The 18,528-nt window shown below is 46.4% G+C and overlaps 4 protein-coding genes across 5 annotated transcripts in view; 2 read left to right on the forward strand and 2 right to left on the reverse strand.

The window, feature by feature from the left end:
* LOC134655735 (calcineurin B homologous protein 1) overlaps nt 1-18,528 on the forward strand; it is a 307,947-nt gene that overhangs the window by 59,565 nt on the left and 229,854 nt on the right. The window lies entirely within an intron of this gene.
* On the reverse strand, nt 40-1,080 carry LOC134656126 (SAYSvFN domain-containing protein 1). Its single transcript, XM_063511646.1, has 2 exons — nt 774-1,080; nt 40-477 (listed from the first exon to the last, which is right to left on the reverse strand). The coding sequence occupies exons 1-2, from the start codon at nt 933-935 to the stop codon at nt 97-99; spliced, it is 543 nt and encodes a 180-aa protein (XP_063367716.1). The 5' UTR covers nt 936-1,080; the 3' UTR covers nt 40-96.
* LOC134655674 (putative FERM domain-containing protein FRMD8P1) lies at nt 1,701-11,274 on the forward strand. Its single transcript, XM_063511115.1, has 11 exons — nt 1,701-1,959; nt 2,124-2,341; nt 2,480-2,605; nt 3,001-3,240; nt 4,053-4,218; nt 4,717-4,878; nt 5,937-6,122; nt 7,349-7,478; nt 8,926-9,066; nt 10,056-10,173; nt 11,090-11,274. Exons 1-11 carry the CDS (start codon nt 1,829-1,831, stop codon nt 11,272-11,274), a joined length of 1,803 nt encoding a protein of 600 aa, XP_063367185.1. The 5' UTR covers nt 1,701-1,828.
* Nucleotides 17,321-18,528, reverse strand: part of LOC134655686 (dynein regulatory complex subunit 7) — a 226,016-nt gene continuing 224,808 nt past the window's right edge. For both annotated transcript variants that reach the window (XM_063511133.1, XM_063511134.1), the window contains exons 12-14: nt 18,208-18,417; nt 17,623-17,714; nt 17,321-17,510 (exon numbers count right to left, since the gene is read on the reverse strand). In XM_063511133.1, coding sequence (XP_063367203.1) covers nt 17,354-17,510; nt 17,623-17,714; nt 18,208-18,417 — 459 coding nt within the window. In that variant the 3' untranslated portion in view covers nt 17,321-17,353. The remainder of the gene's footprint in view (nt 17,511-17,622; nt 17,715-18,207; nt 18,418-18,528) is intronic.

Below are 18,528 nucleotides of genomic sequence, written 5' to 3' on the forward strand. Positions count from 1 at the left end.
CTAGTAAAAAATCTATTTAGTATTTTTCATCTCTTTATTGTCAAGCTATATTAATAAATATTATATATAAAATAAATTAATTTGAATAGTCACTGTTTACCGAACAGCAGCACCATACATCATTTCTTTCATTAACTGTTCAGCTTTCAATGTGCCATCAATGCTGGCACAATCCTTATTAAATACACTGTACGCTGACACTTCCCCCTTTCTCCTCGGCCCTGTTCTAGTATTTAGATATATCCCAATTAAAACGGAAAATACAAAGAAGACTGCACCAAATTGTATCTTTAGGAAGAATGCATATAGTGTAAGCCATATTATGGTGTAAATGGACCATTTAATGATGAAGTATCGCCAAGATTCTTGTGTTCCTGGTACCACAGTTTCTACTTCACGGGATTCTGATGCTATATCTGTACTATCTTCAAACTGGTGGAGAGGGTACTCTGAAGCTAGTGGCTCTTCATTTTCGATCTGTAATACAGAAAGAAAATCAGTATTTTTTGTTAGTTTCATCACATACAGGGAATTATATAAATTGAAATATTCTCATAGCTCACAATTATCCAAATAATGGATTGTTGAGGTAGGTTAAGCCTTACTGAATAACCATGAGTTTCAAAATAGACCCAAAAAATATTTTAGTACATAATCCATGCCTAATCTGCATTAAAAACTCAAGGATTTGTGAACATTCAAACACTACATGATTAACCATGAGTACCATGACGTCCATGACCTTTTCAAGACAAACCAATCACTTTACATACCAACAAGACCTCATCTTCTTTTGCTTTTTCCATCTCTTTGAAGAAGTTTGGGGTGATGAAATCCACAAATTTATTCTTGGACTGCTCAATCTTGGTCTTCGCGTTTTCAATGAGCTCTTTGCGACGTCGAAGAGCGCGATATTCCTTTAATTTTGCCTCCATCCGTGACCTTATCGATGATATTAAACCGATATAAAAACAATAGTGCTCCAGCTATTAAATTTTTACGCTCAGTATATGCTTTAAAACGTTATCAAACTTCGATTATAGCCACAGTATTCATTAAAAATGACAATACTTGTGATTACAATACAAGAAATTATAAACAGCAAGTGTTATGTTTTGTTATGTAGCGTTCGGTGTTGTAACTACAATTTTCATTATGTATTGTTTGAAAAGGTGTTTTGTACTCTGACTTTGAACGAAATAAAAGGCTTAACTATGGTTATTTAGCGACAGCCGCTAAAATTACACAAACAAAATAATATGCAACGCCAGCTGATGCGCTGTGCTTAGTTGTCATAAAATGACATTGACAGTTGACGCAAGCATTGTATAGGGTTGCCCTAAACTAAACAGAATATAACCACTACGTTTTATAGCTGGTCAGTAAAAAAGGCGTGAAATTCAAATTTTCTATGGGACGATATCCCTTCGCGCCTACATTTTTCAAATTTGCCGCCTTGTTCTACTGTAAGATCTGGTTGACCAAGTATAGTAGAGTTGGCCCCATGGCTGAAAAAGTGATTCAAGTGGAATTTTATTAAAGTTAATCTAGAAATAGTTTTTATTTTAAAAGTCTTAGAATGTTAACACACTTTCTAGCGTGATGTCGGTAAAAAATAATTTGGCTTACGATTTTTAATCAACAGATAAACGAACTGAATAAAACAATTTTACGCTGGTAACATTAGTTAAGGCGCGAATACCGATCGATAATTTCAATAACAAACGAATGTACCATAGGAATACCTATTAAACACGAGTTGTATTTAGTTCATAGGATATACAATTACAATAATGCCTTTGTAATAATAAAATAATATCAACCGTAAATGGAACATCAATCGGATATGGGGGCATATGGAGAGAACCCTAATGTTCAGAATTCCGGAAATTATATTACAATAATTCCCGTGGAATATTCAAGAAGGGGATATCCGATGCAAGCGGAATATCAGTACAAGTAAGGGCTTAACATATTAAATGATTAAAAAAATTACCACTTATTTTAGGTACAATATTTTTCAATAACATTTAAAAATCCAATAATACTAAACTTTTAATGAATTAAAAAAAAAACATGTTTTATAAGACACCGGAAATAAATCATTCTGCCATTTATTTCAGCGAATTCAGGTCGCGAGAAGAATACTACAGCGTTCAGAGCCAGAAGTTACAAGCTGAAGTAAACGCACACCTATACTCTGTATCCCAGAGGCTTCCTCATTTATCATACAGTCCTTTAGGTCGCCATAATGAGTGGGACAAACATGATCCTCATAAGCCACTGCAACCCGATTCCAAAGAGAGTAACAGTTCGGACTCGCTGGAGAAAAGTGTTATGGGTATGTACACAAGCATGAGTGAAGTAATAATGGAACAAAGAACGATCTAAAATAGGTACTACGAGTATGGTCTTACCTACTATGTATTTTGGAAAAAATTAAAATAAATGGATTTTCTTCAGACTTACTTTTTTACAGGCTCAAACTTAAGCAGCTGCTCTAATCAGACTGGAACGAGCAGTATAGCCGCGGGATCCTTTAGCACAACGGAACCCATAACCAGTGGAGGCAGCTCATCTAGCGCAATCTCACCTCCACTTCCAGGTATACCTATAGAAAAAAAAACAGGTTACTTCTATAGCTACTACTTATCAATTTTGTAAAATGTAAGCATAATAAGGCAAATTAACAAGGAAATATTTTTTTATATTTTGATACGTGTACCCGGTGTACCCGACGCAAGACTATCTGTAGATACCTACTTACCGATAGTGATGTGAACTACGGTTACCATTAAGTTAAGACCCTCATTATTTTAAAAGATACTAAATAGGTCCAATTTGCTTTCTACGATTTTCCTTTTTTAACAGACAGGTTAGCAATGGCAATAGCCCGATAGTTCTCGCAAATAAGAAAGCTAAATATGTCCAGCAAACAGCAAAAACCAATTTAATAACGGCCACCATAACACTCCAAATAAATCTAACTTCTTGCTACAGGATCATCAGGCAGCACAACTTCCTCTTCCACCGTATCATCAAACCCCGTGACGTGCGTGTACCTCATGTCCCGCATCGCGATCATGGTAGAGATGAGTTCAGAGGAAGTGCCTTCGTGTGTCAACGCGTCGCGGTTCCTGAATGCTGTGCTGGCGACAGAAGAGCTGGGCATGACGCAAGCGAGTACGAGGAGTTTGGCGGCGAGCGTGTTCGCGCTGTGGATGTGCAGTCCGCTATTAGGTAAGACCACAGAATAAATAATAGTACTAGGTACAGAAGACTCACTCTCTAACAAAACGCGTCTGTTACGATCAGCACAGATATGACCGCTAGGTGGCGACAGCGCCACGCGCGGCTTATGGCTTTCCCTAAATTTGGGGTGGAACGGATGTACTTTTAGCTACCTGTAGCAAAGCGACGAAATCGAGGAGTGAGCCACGCCTGGTAAGACTTTAAATAGGTACGAATGAAGAGCAATGGTTGTAGTGGGGAAGTGCTTTTATGCCTCGCAGCATCATCAGGTTTCAGAATGCGACGGAGAACTTGGGAATGACGGGCTACAAGGTTCTGCTAGTCGAAGAAAAGATACTGCCGATGTGTTCGTTTCGCTGCTAAATCAGTTAGGAATACTATAAGTCCACACAATTAACAATAATAACTGCCGAGAGAGCTCGCTTGTACTTATAAAATACTCTTGATGCCCTATATAGTTTGATACATACCTAATGCCACAATGGCGTCTAGAGTACCTAGAAGTCATTCGTTACCTACTTGTAGGTGAGATGGCGATCTATAAGAAATCTCCGGCAAGTGTCGCTAAGTGTGAACATGAAAGAAATCTAGAAATTCGGATAAACACCGTACCATGACTTCATTATCAAGGAGCTTCTATTTATTCTTTTATGTCTATCCTTTAGCCGCCCAGAGACCTATAAAAAGGTCTCCTGTTCCGTTCTAATTTGAATCTTTGTTTTGACAAATCAAAATTGCATTTTTAATGGCAAGTTTTGACGTCTGGGCGGTTAGAGGCTATACTAAAACCGTTTTTCCAGAAATTCAATTAAAGCCCCACCACTGCCCCTGGCGGTTATGGGCGAGCTGGCAGAAGCTCCTGCACCGCTACGGCCACGGCTCCGAGTCACGCCGCAGCAAAGACCAGCCCGTTCTCAGGTTGCAGCGAAATGTGTTCTTTCCGAAGCATTTGGAGGAGGGCATCAAGTTAGTGTTGTTGTTTTTTGGATTTTTCTAGTTCTCTTGGAGTTCTAGTTTAAAAGGCTTATGCTTTCTCTATGAAAAGTCTTGTTTTCCCTGCACCCCTAGCACATGATTGGCGCGACAGTATCTCGCGGCGAGATAAACTACCCGTCTTTTTCTATGTTAATAAAAGAGGGACGGATAGTCTATCTCCCCGCGAGATACTGTCGCGCCAATCACGTGCTAGCCCGGCTGCTGCATGATTTATTTAGAGAAGACATAGCAGCTCCTGCTATCCCGGTAAACGTTTTTGATAGCTTGCGTTCACATTGTAGACGAGTGTTAGAAACGAGGACTTATGCGGTGGAATGAGATAGCTGTATGTGGCTCAATTCATCTTGATAACTCAAGAATGCAGCATTCTGAGAAGACATTCCGTTTGCGCTTATTATGCACCTTTTTGTAAGTAGGTAGGTAGGTAGGTATTCTAGAAATGAAGTACTTAAGTTTCTTATTTTTCAGAGATTCCCGCATCCAAGAGTTGCTATACGAAGAAGCGCGCCATAACGTGGTGACAGGCCGGTATCCGCTCGAGAGCGCGCAGGCCGTCATGCTGGGCGGGTTGCAGGCACGCATTCAACTCGGACCCTACGACCCGCATACACACACCGCCAACTTTTTCAGGTATTAATTAATAGTCTGTTTGTTTTCAGAAATGAAAAGCGGTTTCCTGCTCGCATTTGCATACTGGTCGTATACCCAGGATTGGTGGTCACCAATCGAGTCGAGGTCGAGGTCGAGGTCGAGGAAGGGCACATTTATTTATAGTCGTAGCAAGATCACATTCGTTTGCACATTTCAAAGAACCATTTTTGAACAAGAATCTTACCAAAAATGACCCCTTGATTGCTGTAGAAATTAATGTCGATTAGATGTAAACACGTGTAACTTCAATCTCAAAATGGTGTAACTTTCCACCAAATTCTTCGGAAGTCTAATTTGTCATTAGAATTTCAAGAAAACGGAGAAATTATCTAATTAAAGAACTGTGTTGCCACTGTGTCTCCGTTTTTATACCTTCGGAAATGTTACTCTATACGGCGAGTAGGTACTTATCATATTGGAAGACAAACGCTTTGCGACATCCCGGTCGCACATCACCGCGACGTGCGAATCGCATCCAGTGTGATAAACCGCCTACTACCTTACGTTTAGTAATACCAATATCACTATAAACTCTAGCTTAAGAGCCAACAGGAGCTAAGATTTAAATATTTTAGGTAAATATACCCGTCTCGCTAACGGAAGCGGCTCCTAAAACTAGTGCGATAAGGACAAGGCGAAAAATCCTGCGTAAAAATATCAAAAATCGAGGTTTCGTACTCGACTGTTTCCTCCTCCAAAACTTAACCAATCGTAACCAAATTTGGAAATCTAAATGATTATGACATTATCTCTGTCGGACCGTTTTGCTTTTTTGACTAATTGATGTCAGTTTTGAATAGCACGCCTCTCATTGCGGCATAGTCAATTAGGCCATTTTGGCCATTTTTGAAGGGCTCTAGCGCCTTAAAAAACAAAAATATCAAAAAAAGCAAAACGGTCCGACACAGATATTGACAATATTAATCTGTGTTGAAAAAATCATTGCTCTAGCTTCAAAACCCGCGGAGGAAACAGTCGAGTACGTTTGTATGGAGAAATGACCACTCCTGTTGGCTCTTAAATGTATCTGTCTCCAGGGAACACCAAGACAAGTATCTGCCTAAGCACGCGCGCTCTGGGCGGTGGGCGCAGCTGTTACCAGCCGGCCGCAAGGGCAGCCCCGAGGCGAAGCTCCTCGAACAGGCTCAGAGGCCCCCGGCGGCACCGCCGAGGAAGCTGCGCCACAAATATTTGGCACACTGTCGGACTACGCCAACATACGGGTAATTGTTCAAAGTATTGTTCAAAACGCTACCAATTGTCTCGAGTTTTTACCTCTACATCTGTACCAGGGATGTCGCGGATGCCGATTTTTTGACATCCGCGGATGCGGATGTGGATGTCAAGATAAGTACATAAAAAACGTCAAATATTACATTTTAGTAATGTTTATTTCAAAAAACCGGCCAAGCGCGAGTCGGACTCGTTTTCCAAGGGTTCCGTACATTAAGTCCCACTCATGCTTGACTGCTCATTTCTAATAGGTTTTTTTGGTTAATGACTAAATTACCTAGCAGTCTAGCACTTACGCCGATGCTAAGACGTTCCTGTACCGACCTGTTCCACATCCGCATCCGCATTAAACTCGGCATCGATTTTATGCGGATGCCGTAACCGTTACATTCCTGACAAAATGTATGGGAACATTGACCGTCAGTTTTGTAACGATTGCTAACCGGCCGTTAAAGGTGCACAGTTAAGTGAAAATGCCCATTTAAGTTTGTTTCTTCTTGAAAAGTCTCATGCTCTGCACTACGTTGTATTCTTTAATAGGGTATTTGACTACTAGTCAAATCAGTTTATTTTCTCGAACTGTCAAAACGATTTTGCTACTATAGAATTTAATATCTGGGTGACCGAGCTTCGCTCGGAAAACATAAAAAAACTCGAAAATGCGCGTTTTCCCAGAGATAAGACCTAGCTAGATCGATTTTTAGCCCCCAAAAACCCCCATATAGCAAATTTCATCGAAATCGTTAGAGCCGTTTCCGAGATATATATATATATATAAATAAACAAGAATTGCTCGTTTAAAGGTATTAGATATGAAACACTGGCATGTCACGTCACAATCAAATAGTAATACGGGGTTTAAAATAGAAATAGTGTCTAAAAATAACTGCTGTCTACGTTTCTCTATTAATCTTCTGGTGCTTTATTTCATGCATGGTGTAATAGTAGGTACATTACATACCTAGGGAGGTGAATTCGTAAATGCTCCTGATCGCAGGTGTTTGTGGCCCGAACCGAAGGTGAGGGCAATAAATATGCGATCTGGGGCTTTACGAATAACCGCCCGTGGTTTGTCTAAAGTTTTACGCCTTGCCTTGGCCTTGGCCCACTTACGGGCCTAGGGTGACGTAAAATTATTTATTTTAAATACAGTCAAATACCCTATTCAGTGTTATTGAACTAATTTTAATACTGGCGATTACACTTATTACCACAGGGCGGCGTTTTTCCAAGGACAGATAGAACAGCCTGTCCGCAGCCTCACGAGCTTACTCACGCACGAAGACATCCCCGTCCTGGTGGCCGTCAACGCTAACGGTGTCTACGTTATTGATGACACGGAGAGTGTAAGTGTAAGGCCTGAGTGGACGCTCGAGTTGGGCGTGCAGCGGGGCGGGGCGTGCGGCGTGCATGTTAAACAAATGCAAGCGTATAGGAGCGGCCTTAGTGCACGCTGCTCAAATCACTTGTGAGCCCGACGCCACGCTGCACGCCCCGCCGAACGCTCCGCTCCGAGCGTCCACTCAGGCCTTATACTTACACTAAGTCAACATATCTTCCAAGGTCAATAAAATCACAAATCACTTATGTAAGTGAATTATATAGGACTAACAATACGCGCAGTCACCTGGGAGTGGGGTACCAGACACTTTTTTTATATTTGTGATTTAAATGCGTAAAATCTGTAAATACATAACGTTACTTAATTTTAATAAATAAGCAAATGTAATGTTACCTATAGCACAAATAGGTCTGCGGTTCGGATCTGTACCGCGGTGCGCCATTTGATGACGTCTAGGATATATATCTTATCGTGTCTCACGGATTGCATTGTCCCTCTTGTCAGTTAGGTACTAAATTCAGAAAGGTGTAACAAGCTCTTTAAGGTGATATCAATACTTCCATACTAATATTATAAAAGGAAGTCTGTCTGTCTGTTACCTCTTCACGCTTAAACCACTGAACTGATTTAGATTAAAGGTATAGATATTGTTTGAGTCCCGAGGAAGGACATAATAGGATATTTTTTATCCTAGAAATCAACCCATAAAGGGGTGAAATTTTGTATTGGGGCCTTAACAACAACTGCATAACAAACTTTGTCGATAAGGAACTGTCCCGCCTCCCGGCCTCGCGGTGGTGCACGATTTAGTTGAAATTTGGTATAGAGATAGTTTGAGTCCCGGGGAAGGACAAAGGGTAGTTTTCATTCAAGAAATCACCCTTTAAGGGGGTGAAAAGGGGGTGGAAGTTTGTATGGAGAATCAACAAAACGCAGATTGGATAAAATAATAGCTATAGTATGAATTATCTGAGATGATTTTTTCGGGCTCGGGCCCTAGTCTATTAAACAAAAGGTATTGTTTCCTTTATGCAGTGCTTACACCTGTTTACTGCTAATAGACCCTACTTAAGTAACGTGAACAAACCCGTTTAAAAAGCAAATTTATCATTCTATTTATATGGTTCAAATTCATGAAACAACCCATTTGGAGATAACACGTTTTGTTATCTCCAAAGAAAAGACCACCCTGATTGTTCTCAGAATGAGCTGTCACATAAATTTGAACCTTAATACTATCACGATAATTGCTTTTTAAACGACATGGTTACTTTGGCACGTGCTGAAGACCGCTCTTAAAAGAAACAAAGGCTTTTGTTTAACAGATTAGTGCTCGAGCCCGAAAAAACCATCTGAGATAATTTATATTATAACTAAATTACTAATTTCACCCTTCACGAAGTCGCGGGCAAAAGCTAGTATATTAATATTGTGTGTTGTGATATTGACAGACGGTGCTCCTAGGTCTTCTGTACGAAGAGCTGTCGTGGGACATCGGCCTGCCGTCAGACGACAACGAGGATTGCCTCCCGTGCCTCTTTCTGCAGTTCATGGTCGTGGAGAACGGGCTAAGGGTTTCTAAGATATTACAGGTATGAATCATAAAAAGCGGCCAAGTGCGAGTCGGACTCGCCCATGAAGGGTTCCGTATTTAGGGGATTTATGACGTATTAAAAAAAACTACTTACTAGATCTCGTTCAAACCAATTTTCGGTGGAAGTTTGTGTGGTAATGTACATCATATATTTTTTTTAGTTTTATCATTCTCTTATTTTAGAAGTTACAGGGGGGGGGACACACATTTTACCACTTTGGAAGTGTCTCTCGCGCAAACTATTCAGTTTAGAAAAAAATGATATTAGAAACCTTAACATCATTTTTGAAGACCTATCCATAGATATCCCACACGTATGGGTTTGATGAAAAAAAAATTTTTGAGTTTCAGTTCTAAGTATGGGGAACCCCCAAAATTTATTGTTTTTTTTCTATTTTAGTATGAAAATCTTAATGCGGTACACAGAATACTTCTACTTACCAAGTTTCAACAGTATAGCTCTTATAGTTTCGGAAAAAAGTGGCTGTGACATACGGACGGACAGACGGACAGACAGACAGACAGACAGACATGACGAATCCATAAGGGTTCCGTTTTTTGCCATTTGGCTACGGAACCCTAAAAAACATCGACATGAATTATTAACGAACTATTAATTAATAAAAACCTGCCAAGCGCGAGTCGGACTCGCCCACCGAGGGTTCCGAACTTTTTAGTATTAGTTGTGTGAAATTTTCAACTGTCTAGATATCACGGTTCATGACATACGGCTTGGTGAGTGGTGACAGACAGACGGACAGTGGAGTCTTAGTGATAGGGTCCCGTTTTTACCCTTTGGGTACGGAACCCAAAACACGCAAAACGACGATAAGTTATAGGATAGCAAATGCATAGGTTGGGTCAGTCTCTGCGCGTGAATGAAATGTAGCGGGTTGTGTTGGCAGCCTTCTAAGGTCCTTTTTATATGACGTTGGTGGCAAACAAGCATATCTACATCCGTTCAATCTATTTCAATTTCAATTCCAGGTGTTTTCGAAACAGGCGATAATGATGGACACGCTAATAGAACACTTCGCTGGCGAGTACCGCAAGCGACTCGGCCAGGAGACACCTAGCGATCACGCCAACTACGAATATCATTCTGGTAAATCCTCATCACAATGATGGACACGCATTGACGTATAATATCTAAGGACGGGCTAACAGGGCACTAGAAATCGTACTAGTTCAGCGGTGTTACTCACGAATTCCAGCCAAACGTGCAGTCTAACGCAACTAGTTGCGACCAATAGCGCGCGTAATACGAACTCGTCAATCAATCGCGCGCGTGATGCGAACCAATCGTGTTGTAGCGATTTCACACCGCTGTGCTGGCCCCTGTCATGCCTCATTTTTATTGCCCGTAAAGCCAGTCCCTAGATATCTATGTCAATGTGGACACGTTAATAGAACACTTCGCTGGCGAGTACCGCAAGCGACTCGGCCAGGAGACACCCAGCGATCACGCTAACTACGAATATCATTCCGGTAAATCCTGATCATACTTATTTCATAATTTAGAGCCAAGATAGTTCGTGATGGTATTGATACGTGATATAGGTAGCAATGCATGTTTAGTCAATTTAAATCCTATGAAATCCTGTGACCTAGGAGTCACTATGGCAGAGTGAAAGGAAGATGAAAAGTGATGTCATTTAGATCTCTTTTTGATATCACTGGCATGTGTATAGTCGTACCTACTTACAAAACCATAACTTTGTTTATAACTATCAAATAAAAAACCTACGCTGTATGCCAAGAAAATCCATTTTACCTATACCAAAAATCATTTTGGAAAAGAGCTGATATACTTCAAACTGCTGAATGGATTTCAATCAAACATAACTAAGAACCATCGCATCGAAACCGGTCCATCCGTTGGAGAACTACGGACAGATATTGGTGTCAAACATATAACAGAAAACACCCCTCTTTTTGCGTCGGGGATTGAACATCTGAATGATGCACATAAGGAATTGCACTATTGCAAGGATATACTGAACCATCCATAATTGTTCCAGACTCCGGCAGCATATCCCTCCCCCCACTCTCGCGGCCAGACTCCCCGCAGCGGCGGCTCGCCAACAAGCTGTCGCGGCTGGCGCTCGCCACGCACGACGGGCGCGGCAACCTGCTCGGCGGCGCCGGCGACTGGAACACCGGCTTCCACCACCCCATGCCCTCCTGGATACTGCCCAAGCACTAGCACCGCACAGTGACGGCCTGACTCCCCGCAGCGGCGGCTCGCCAACAAGCTGTCGCGGCTGGCGCTCGCCACGCACGACGGGCGCGGCAACCTGCTCGGCGGCGCCGGCGACTGGAACACCGGCTTCCACCACCCCATGCCCTCCTGGATACTGCCCAAGCACTAGCACCGCACAGTGACGGCCTGACTCCCCGCAGCGGCGGCTCGCCAACAAGCTGTCGCGGCTGGCGCTCGCCACGCACGACGGGCGCGGCAACCTGCTCGGCGGCGCCGGCGACTGGAACACCGGCTTCCACCACCCCATGCCCTCCTGGATACTGCCCAAGCACTAGCACCGCACAGTGACGGCCTGACTCCCCGCAGCGGCGGCTCGCCAACAAGCTGTCGCGGCTGGCGCTCGCCACGCACGACGGGCGCGGCAACCTGCTCGGCGGCGCCGGCGACTGGAACACCGGCTTCCACCACCCCATGCCCTCCTGGATACTGCCCAAGCACTAGCACCGCACAGTGACGGCCTGACTCCCCGCAGCGGCGGCTCGCCAACAAGCTGTCGCGGCTGGCGCTCGCCACGCACGACGGGCGCGGCAACCTGCTCGGCGGCGCCGGCGACTGGAACACCGGCTTCCACCACCCCATGCCCTCCTGGATACTGCCCAAGCACTAGCACCGCACAGTGACGGCCTGACTCCCCGCAGCGGCGGCTCGCCAACAAGCTGTCGCGGCTGGCGCTCGCCACGCACGACGGGCGCGGCAACCTGCTCGGCGGCGCCGGCGACTGGAACACCGGCTTCCACCACCCCATGCCCTCCTGGATACTGCCCAAGCACTAGCACCGCACAGTGACGGCCTGACTCCCCGCAGCGGCGGCTCGCCAACAAGCTGTCGCGGCTGGCGCTCGCCACGCACGACGGGCGCGGCAACCTGCTCGGCGGCGCCGGCGACTGGAACACCGGCTTCCACCACCCCATGCCCTCCTGGATACTGCCCAAGCACTAGCACCGCACAGTGACGGCCTGACTCCCCGCAGCGGCGGCTCGCCAACAAGCTGTCGCGGCTGGCGCTCGCCACGCACGACGGGCGCGGCAACCTGCTCGGCGGCGCCGGCGACTGGAACACCGGCTTCCACCACCCCATGCCCTCCTGGATACTGCCCAAGCACTAGCACCGCACAGTGACGGCCTGACTCCCCGCAGCGGCGGCTCGCCAACAAGCTGTCGCGGCTGGCGCTCGCCACGCACGACGGGCGCGGCAACCTGCTCGGCGGCGCCGGCGACTGGAACACCGGCTTCCACCACCCCATGCCCTCCTGGATACTGCCCAAGCACTAGCACCGCACAGTGACGGCCTGACTCCCCGCAGCGGCGGCTCGCCAACAAGCTGTCGCGGCTGGCGCTCGCCACGCACGACGGGCGCGGCAACCTGCTCGGCGGCGCCGGCGACTGGAACACCGGCTTCCACCACCCCATGCCCTCCTGGATACTGCCCAAGCACTAGCACCGCACAGTGACGGCCTGACTCCCCGCAGCGGCGGCTCGCCAACAAGCTGTCGCGGCTGGCGCTCGCCACGCACGACGGGCGCGGCAACCTGCTCGGCGGCGCCGGCGACTGGAACACCGGCTTCCACCACCCCATGCCCTCCTGGATACTGCCCAAGCACTAGCACCGCACAGTGACGGCCTGACTCCCCGCAGCGGCGGCTCGCCAACAAGCTGTCGCGGCTGGCGCTCGCCACGCACGACGGGCGCGGCAACCTGCTCGGCGGCGCCGGCGACTGGAACACCGGCTTCCACCACCCCATGCCCTCCTGGATACTGCCCAAGCACTAGCACCGCACAGTGACGGCCTGACTCCCCGCAGCGGCGGCTCGCCAACAAGCTGTCGCGGCTGGCGCTCGCCACGCACGACGGGCGCGGCAACCTGCTCGGCGGCGCCGGCGACTGGAACACCGGCTTCCACCACCCCATGCCCTCCTGGATACTGCCCAAGCACTAGCACCGCACAGTGACGGCCTGACTCCCCGCAGCGGCGGCTCGCCAACAAGCTGTCGCGGCTGGCGCTCGCCACGCACGACGGGCGCGGCAACCTGCTCGGCGGCGCCGGCGACTGGAACACCGGCTTCCACCACCCCATGCCCTCCTGGATACTGCCCAAGCACTAGCACCGCACAGTGACGGCCTGACTCCCCGCAGCGGCGGCTCGCCAACAAGCTGTCGCGGCTGGCGCTCGCCACGCACGACGGGCGCGGCAACCTGCTCGGCGGCGCCGGCGACTGGAACACCGGCTTCCACCACCCCATGCCCTCCTGGATACTGCCCAAGCACTAGCACCGCACAGTGACGGCCTGACTCCCCGCAGCGGCGGCTCGCCAACAAGCTGTCGCGGCTGGCGCTCGCCACGCACGACGGGCGCGGCAACCTGCTCGGCGGCGCCGGCGACTGGAACACCGGCTTCCACCACCCCATGCCCTCCTGGATACTGCCCAAGCACTAGCACCGCACAGTGACGGCCTGACTCCCCGCAGCGGCGGCTCGCCAACAAGCTGTCGCGGCTGGCGCTCGCCACGCACGACGGGCGCGGCAACCTGCTCGGCGGCGCCGGCGACTGGAACACCGGCTTCCACCACCCCATGCCCTCCTGGATACTGCCCAAGCACTAGCACCGCACAGTGACGGCCTGACTCCCCGCAGCGGCGGCTCGCCAACAAGCTGTCGCGGCTGGCGCTCGCCACGCACGACGGGCGCGGCAACCTGCTCGGCGGCGCCGGCGACTGGAACACCGGCTTCCACCACCCCATGCCCTCCTGGATACTGCCCAAGCACTAGCACCGCACAGTGACGGCCTGACTCCCCGCAGCGGCGGCTCGCCAACAAGCTGTCGCGGCTGGCGCTCGCCACGCACGACGGGCGCGGCAACCTGCTCGGCGGCGCCGGCGACTGGAACACCGGCTTCCACCACCCCATGCCCTCCTGGATACTGCCCAAGCACTAGCACCGCACAGTGACGGCCTGACTCCCCGCAGCGGCGGCTCGCCAACAAGCTGTCGCGGCTGGCGCTCGCCACGCACGACGGGCGCGGCAACCTGCTCGGCGGCGCCGGCGACTGGAACACCGGCTTCCACCACCCCATGCCCTCCTGGATACTGCCCAAGCACTAGCACCGCACAGTGACGGCCTGACTCCCCGCAGCGGCGGCTCGCCAACAAGCTGTCGCGGCTGGCGCTCGCCACGCACGACGGGCGCGGCAACCTGCTCGGCGGCGCCGGCGACTGGAACACCGGCTTCCACCACCCCATGCCCTCCTGGATACTGCCCAAGCACTAGCACCGCACAGTGACGGCCTGACTCCCCGCAGCGGCGGCTCGCCAACAAGCTGTCGCGGCTGGCGCTCGCCACGCACGACGGGCGCGGCAACCTGCTCGGCGGCGCCGGCGACTGGAACACCGGCTTCCACCACCCCATGCCCTCCTGGATACTGCCCAAGCACTAGCACTCGCCTACAAACTTGGACAAAGTGGGTGGATCAACTTTCGTTTGTGTTATTCTGTCCCGTCTGCCAGGCGAAAATAGTAGCATTGTATGGAGATACTACGTAGAGTAGCCCTGTCCATAATGAGTAACTAGAGTAGTTGGCTCATTATGGACAGGGCTTATAACTATCTTAAAAAATGTATGTTTGATTGGAAAAACCAGGACTTTACATACCATAACCTCCTAAGGCCCAGAATTTCCTCCTAAGGCACAAAACCCAAAATATGCTACTGAAATTTAAACCTATAATGCGGGGAATGGAATTGATTTTTGTCTGAAAATTTAACGAAACAAAGGAAATCCAACTCTGTTCCAATTGAATATGGTTTAAATTTAATCGAACTGACGAAGTACTATATGTAGGTAGGACCATAAACCATAGCACCGAGTAACAAGAAAAAGTTGATTCACCCAAGTACGAGGGGTATTCAAAATATTCTCGGTATGAGAATGAAAACAAACAAGTACGAAAAGTTTGATATTTTTATTTTTCAATATACTCCCCCCCTATGTTCATACACTTAAAAGATCGATCAATTATTTTTTTTAATCCCTCGTAAAAATATTTTTTATCTTTCGTGTAAAAATGCTCCTCCACTGCCGCCTTCAATGCTTCATCGTCAGAAAATTTATTTCCACGCAGATCCTTTTTAAGATTGGGGAGCAAAAAGAAGTCGCTGAGGGCTAAGTCCGGACTATACGGTGGGTGAGTAACAGTTTTAAACCCACATTCAACAATAGCTGCCTTGGCAATATGAGCAGTATGGACGGGGGCGTTGTCATGCAGAAGCAGAATACCTTTGGTTAACTTTCCTCGCCTCTTTTCTTTAATTACATCCTTTAATTGACGTAGAATGTTAGCGTAGTACTGTCCTGTGATATTTACACCTTTTTCTTTATAATCGATTAGTAATACTCCTTCACAATCCCAAAATATCGTGGCCATGACCTTGCCAGCTGAAGGGATGACCTTGAACTTCTTGGGATGAGCTGAACCCTTAATGTGCCACTGCATGGACTCTTGTTTACCCTCTGGGTCATAATGATGAACCCAGGTTTCATCTCCAGTAACTATTCTTTGCAGCACCTCATCAGGATTTTCACCGCACAGGTCAATAAAATCGGAACAACAAGCTACACGCATGTCTTTTTGAAGCCGAGTCAGCATTCGCGGAACCCATCTTGCACTTACTTTTGACATATTAAGATGGTCATGTATAATATCATGTACGGTACCAATAGAGAGACTGGTTACTTGTGCTATAGATTTTACCTTCACTCGACCATCTTCCAATATAAGTTTTTCCACTTTATCAATATTTTCTTGTGAAGTAGCTACTACAGGCCGGCCAGGTCTAGGGTCATCTTCAATACTCTCCCTTCCGCGTTTAAACTCGCTTGACCACTTTTGAATGGTAGATAAAGAAGGAGCAGACTCACGGTAAACACAATCCATTTCCTCTTTTATGGTTTTTTGATTTTTACCCTGTTTTGTCAAGAATTTTATCACGCAGCGATGTTCTAATTTAGTTAACATTGTCAATTCGCACATGATGTTCATGTTTGTTCAGCAATTGCAGAAAAACAAAAGACCATCTCGGTTCGAATTATACTTTTTTTTAATGTCAATGAATAAACCTTAGCGGCCAGTAACGAAAGAAATTTTAGAAGAGGTCGTAAGATATCAATACCGAGAATATTTTGAACGCCCCTCGTAGTTGGGTTAGGTTATAGAATAAGGTTATAGAATACTTTAGTTAAATTGACATGATACTTTAATACCTACTTGTAATATGAATCTCAATAAGAATCTCAATAAAAATGATAAAATATTTAACATTGTTTTATTTAACAATAATTAACGCAATAACAATATTTTACTATAGATACCTAGAATAGTTGGAAAAAGAGATCTAGACACAAAGTCGATACCTATTTAATTTTAACAATTATTATGGGTTAAATTTAATAACATCTAATCTAGTTGCTAGCACCGATCTTTAACCCTTTAACCGCCAGAGTCTGATATACGAGTATAAGACATTACATATCCAGCTCATTTCGCCACAGTCTGATAAATAAGACAAAGATCTGATTTGGTTTTTACATCACATTTATAACTCCCGTAACTATGCCAACCTTACTCTGCGTGGTACATTTAACTGTCGGTGGCGACACGAGCACGCTCGATCAAAAACTTCTGGCGGTTAAAAGGTTAAAAATGACATTAAATTAATTAACATTAAATAAAGGTAATAAAATAAATTTCGCGATAGACCCGTCTATAAATGTGAGTTAATATGTATTCAAACCGCGAAAGTTTGAAATATTAAAACTAACTTTTTTTAATTCAAAGTGTTATATGGGTGGAATTATATTTTCAGACTAGAAATCCAGCGTTTAGGTGGGATATAATCAACATAAACGGTATCTCCAGAAACGGACGCCAAAAGCCTACCACAGCTATACAGGATGTACATCTGTATGTAGCAGCAACCAACCAAAGTATTTAGTGGCCTACCACCTGGTTGCTTGGTTCGACTTGGCAGAAGCTACTTAATTCCGTGATGGTGTCTGATCCGGTTGAACTCCTTGAGCAGCGGATGCTTGTCCAGGTAGTCCATGAGAGCCTTGTACCGCGGCGCGGACAGATCCTGGTGACGGGTCAGCCGCACCTCTAGGGTGTGTAGTTGGAACGCTAGCTCGGCGCTGGGGAAGAAAAACATATAAGTACTTAATCAGAATCACATTGCTCAATCGAACTAACGTTTTAGTATCAAACCACACACAAGCCAGACATATTTGACAAGGCGCAACTTACCTAGTCGCGAAATACTTGGCTTCTTTATCTGGAGTAAGAATGTACTGATTCGCCAAGTACCACAATCTCTTTTGCTTGTATTCCGTGTTCATCTGCAAAGCAATATGTCATGAATAATAACTTCTCGTTAAATAATAGGTACTCGTAAGTTTGTAATACGAAAGGTTTGTAAAAATGACACGTGACAGAGTGACAGAGTTCATTGATAGAGGAGCCTAAAGTCAAAAGTACAGTTTTGCTAGAAAACAAACAAAAATCATATTATATTCGCTACTGTACATAATAGTAGCAAGCAATCGACGGAACAATAGTTATTTACGATACAAGTGCGGAAAAGAGGAAATTCGATACAAGTGCGGAAAAGAGGAAATTCCAAACGAGTCGCGATAAATTACAACACGACCGGAGGGAGCGTTCTAAATCGACACGAGTTGCGAATTACCTATTCCGTGTATCGTACAACGTTTTACAGTAGGTAGGAACATATGGCACTTTAAACTTTCGACATACGCACGGAAAGTGCTATTTCCCGCACTAGTTCGGGAAAGTAGCACCATATGTACTGTAAAATGTAATGAAACCCACTGCTTCAAACCGCTCGTGGACCAAAAGTTGCCGCTGCAGCTGCTTCGCCTTGAAGTCATTAATACACTGCTCCCTTACGAGCGTGGCTTCCTTAACGGTCAGTGGCGCTCCGCTGCCGTGGCCGGAGCCGAACATGCGAGCCAAGTATGGAGCTAGGGGGTCTATTTCGGCCTCCTTTTCGCGTTCTGACACTTCAGCTTTTCTAGCTTCCTGATGGGTAGGAAAATATTTTGATAATGTAATATCAATATCATTATATATGCATTGACATAGATATCTAGGGACTGGCTTTACGGGCAATAATAATGAGGCATGACAGGG

The sequence above is a fragment of the Cydia amplana genome, chromosome 17 (genome assembly GCF_948474715.1).
Source record: "Cydia amplana chromosome 17, ilCydAmpl1.1, whole genome shotgun sequence".
In the NCBI taxonomy this organism is placed as follows: Eukaryota; Metazoa; Arthropoda; class Insecta; order Lepidoptera; family Tortricidae; genus Cydia; species Cydia amplana.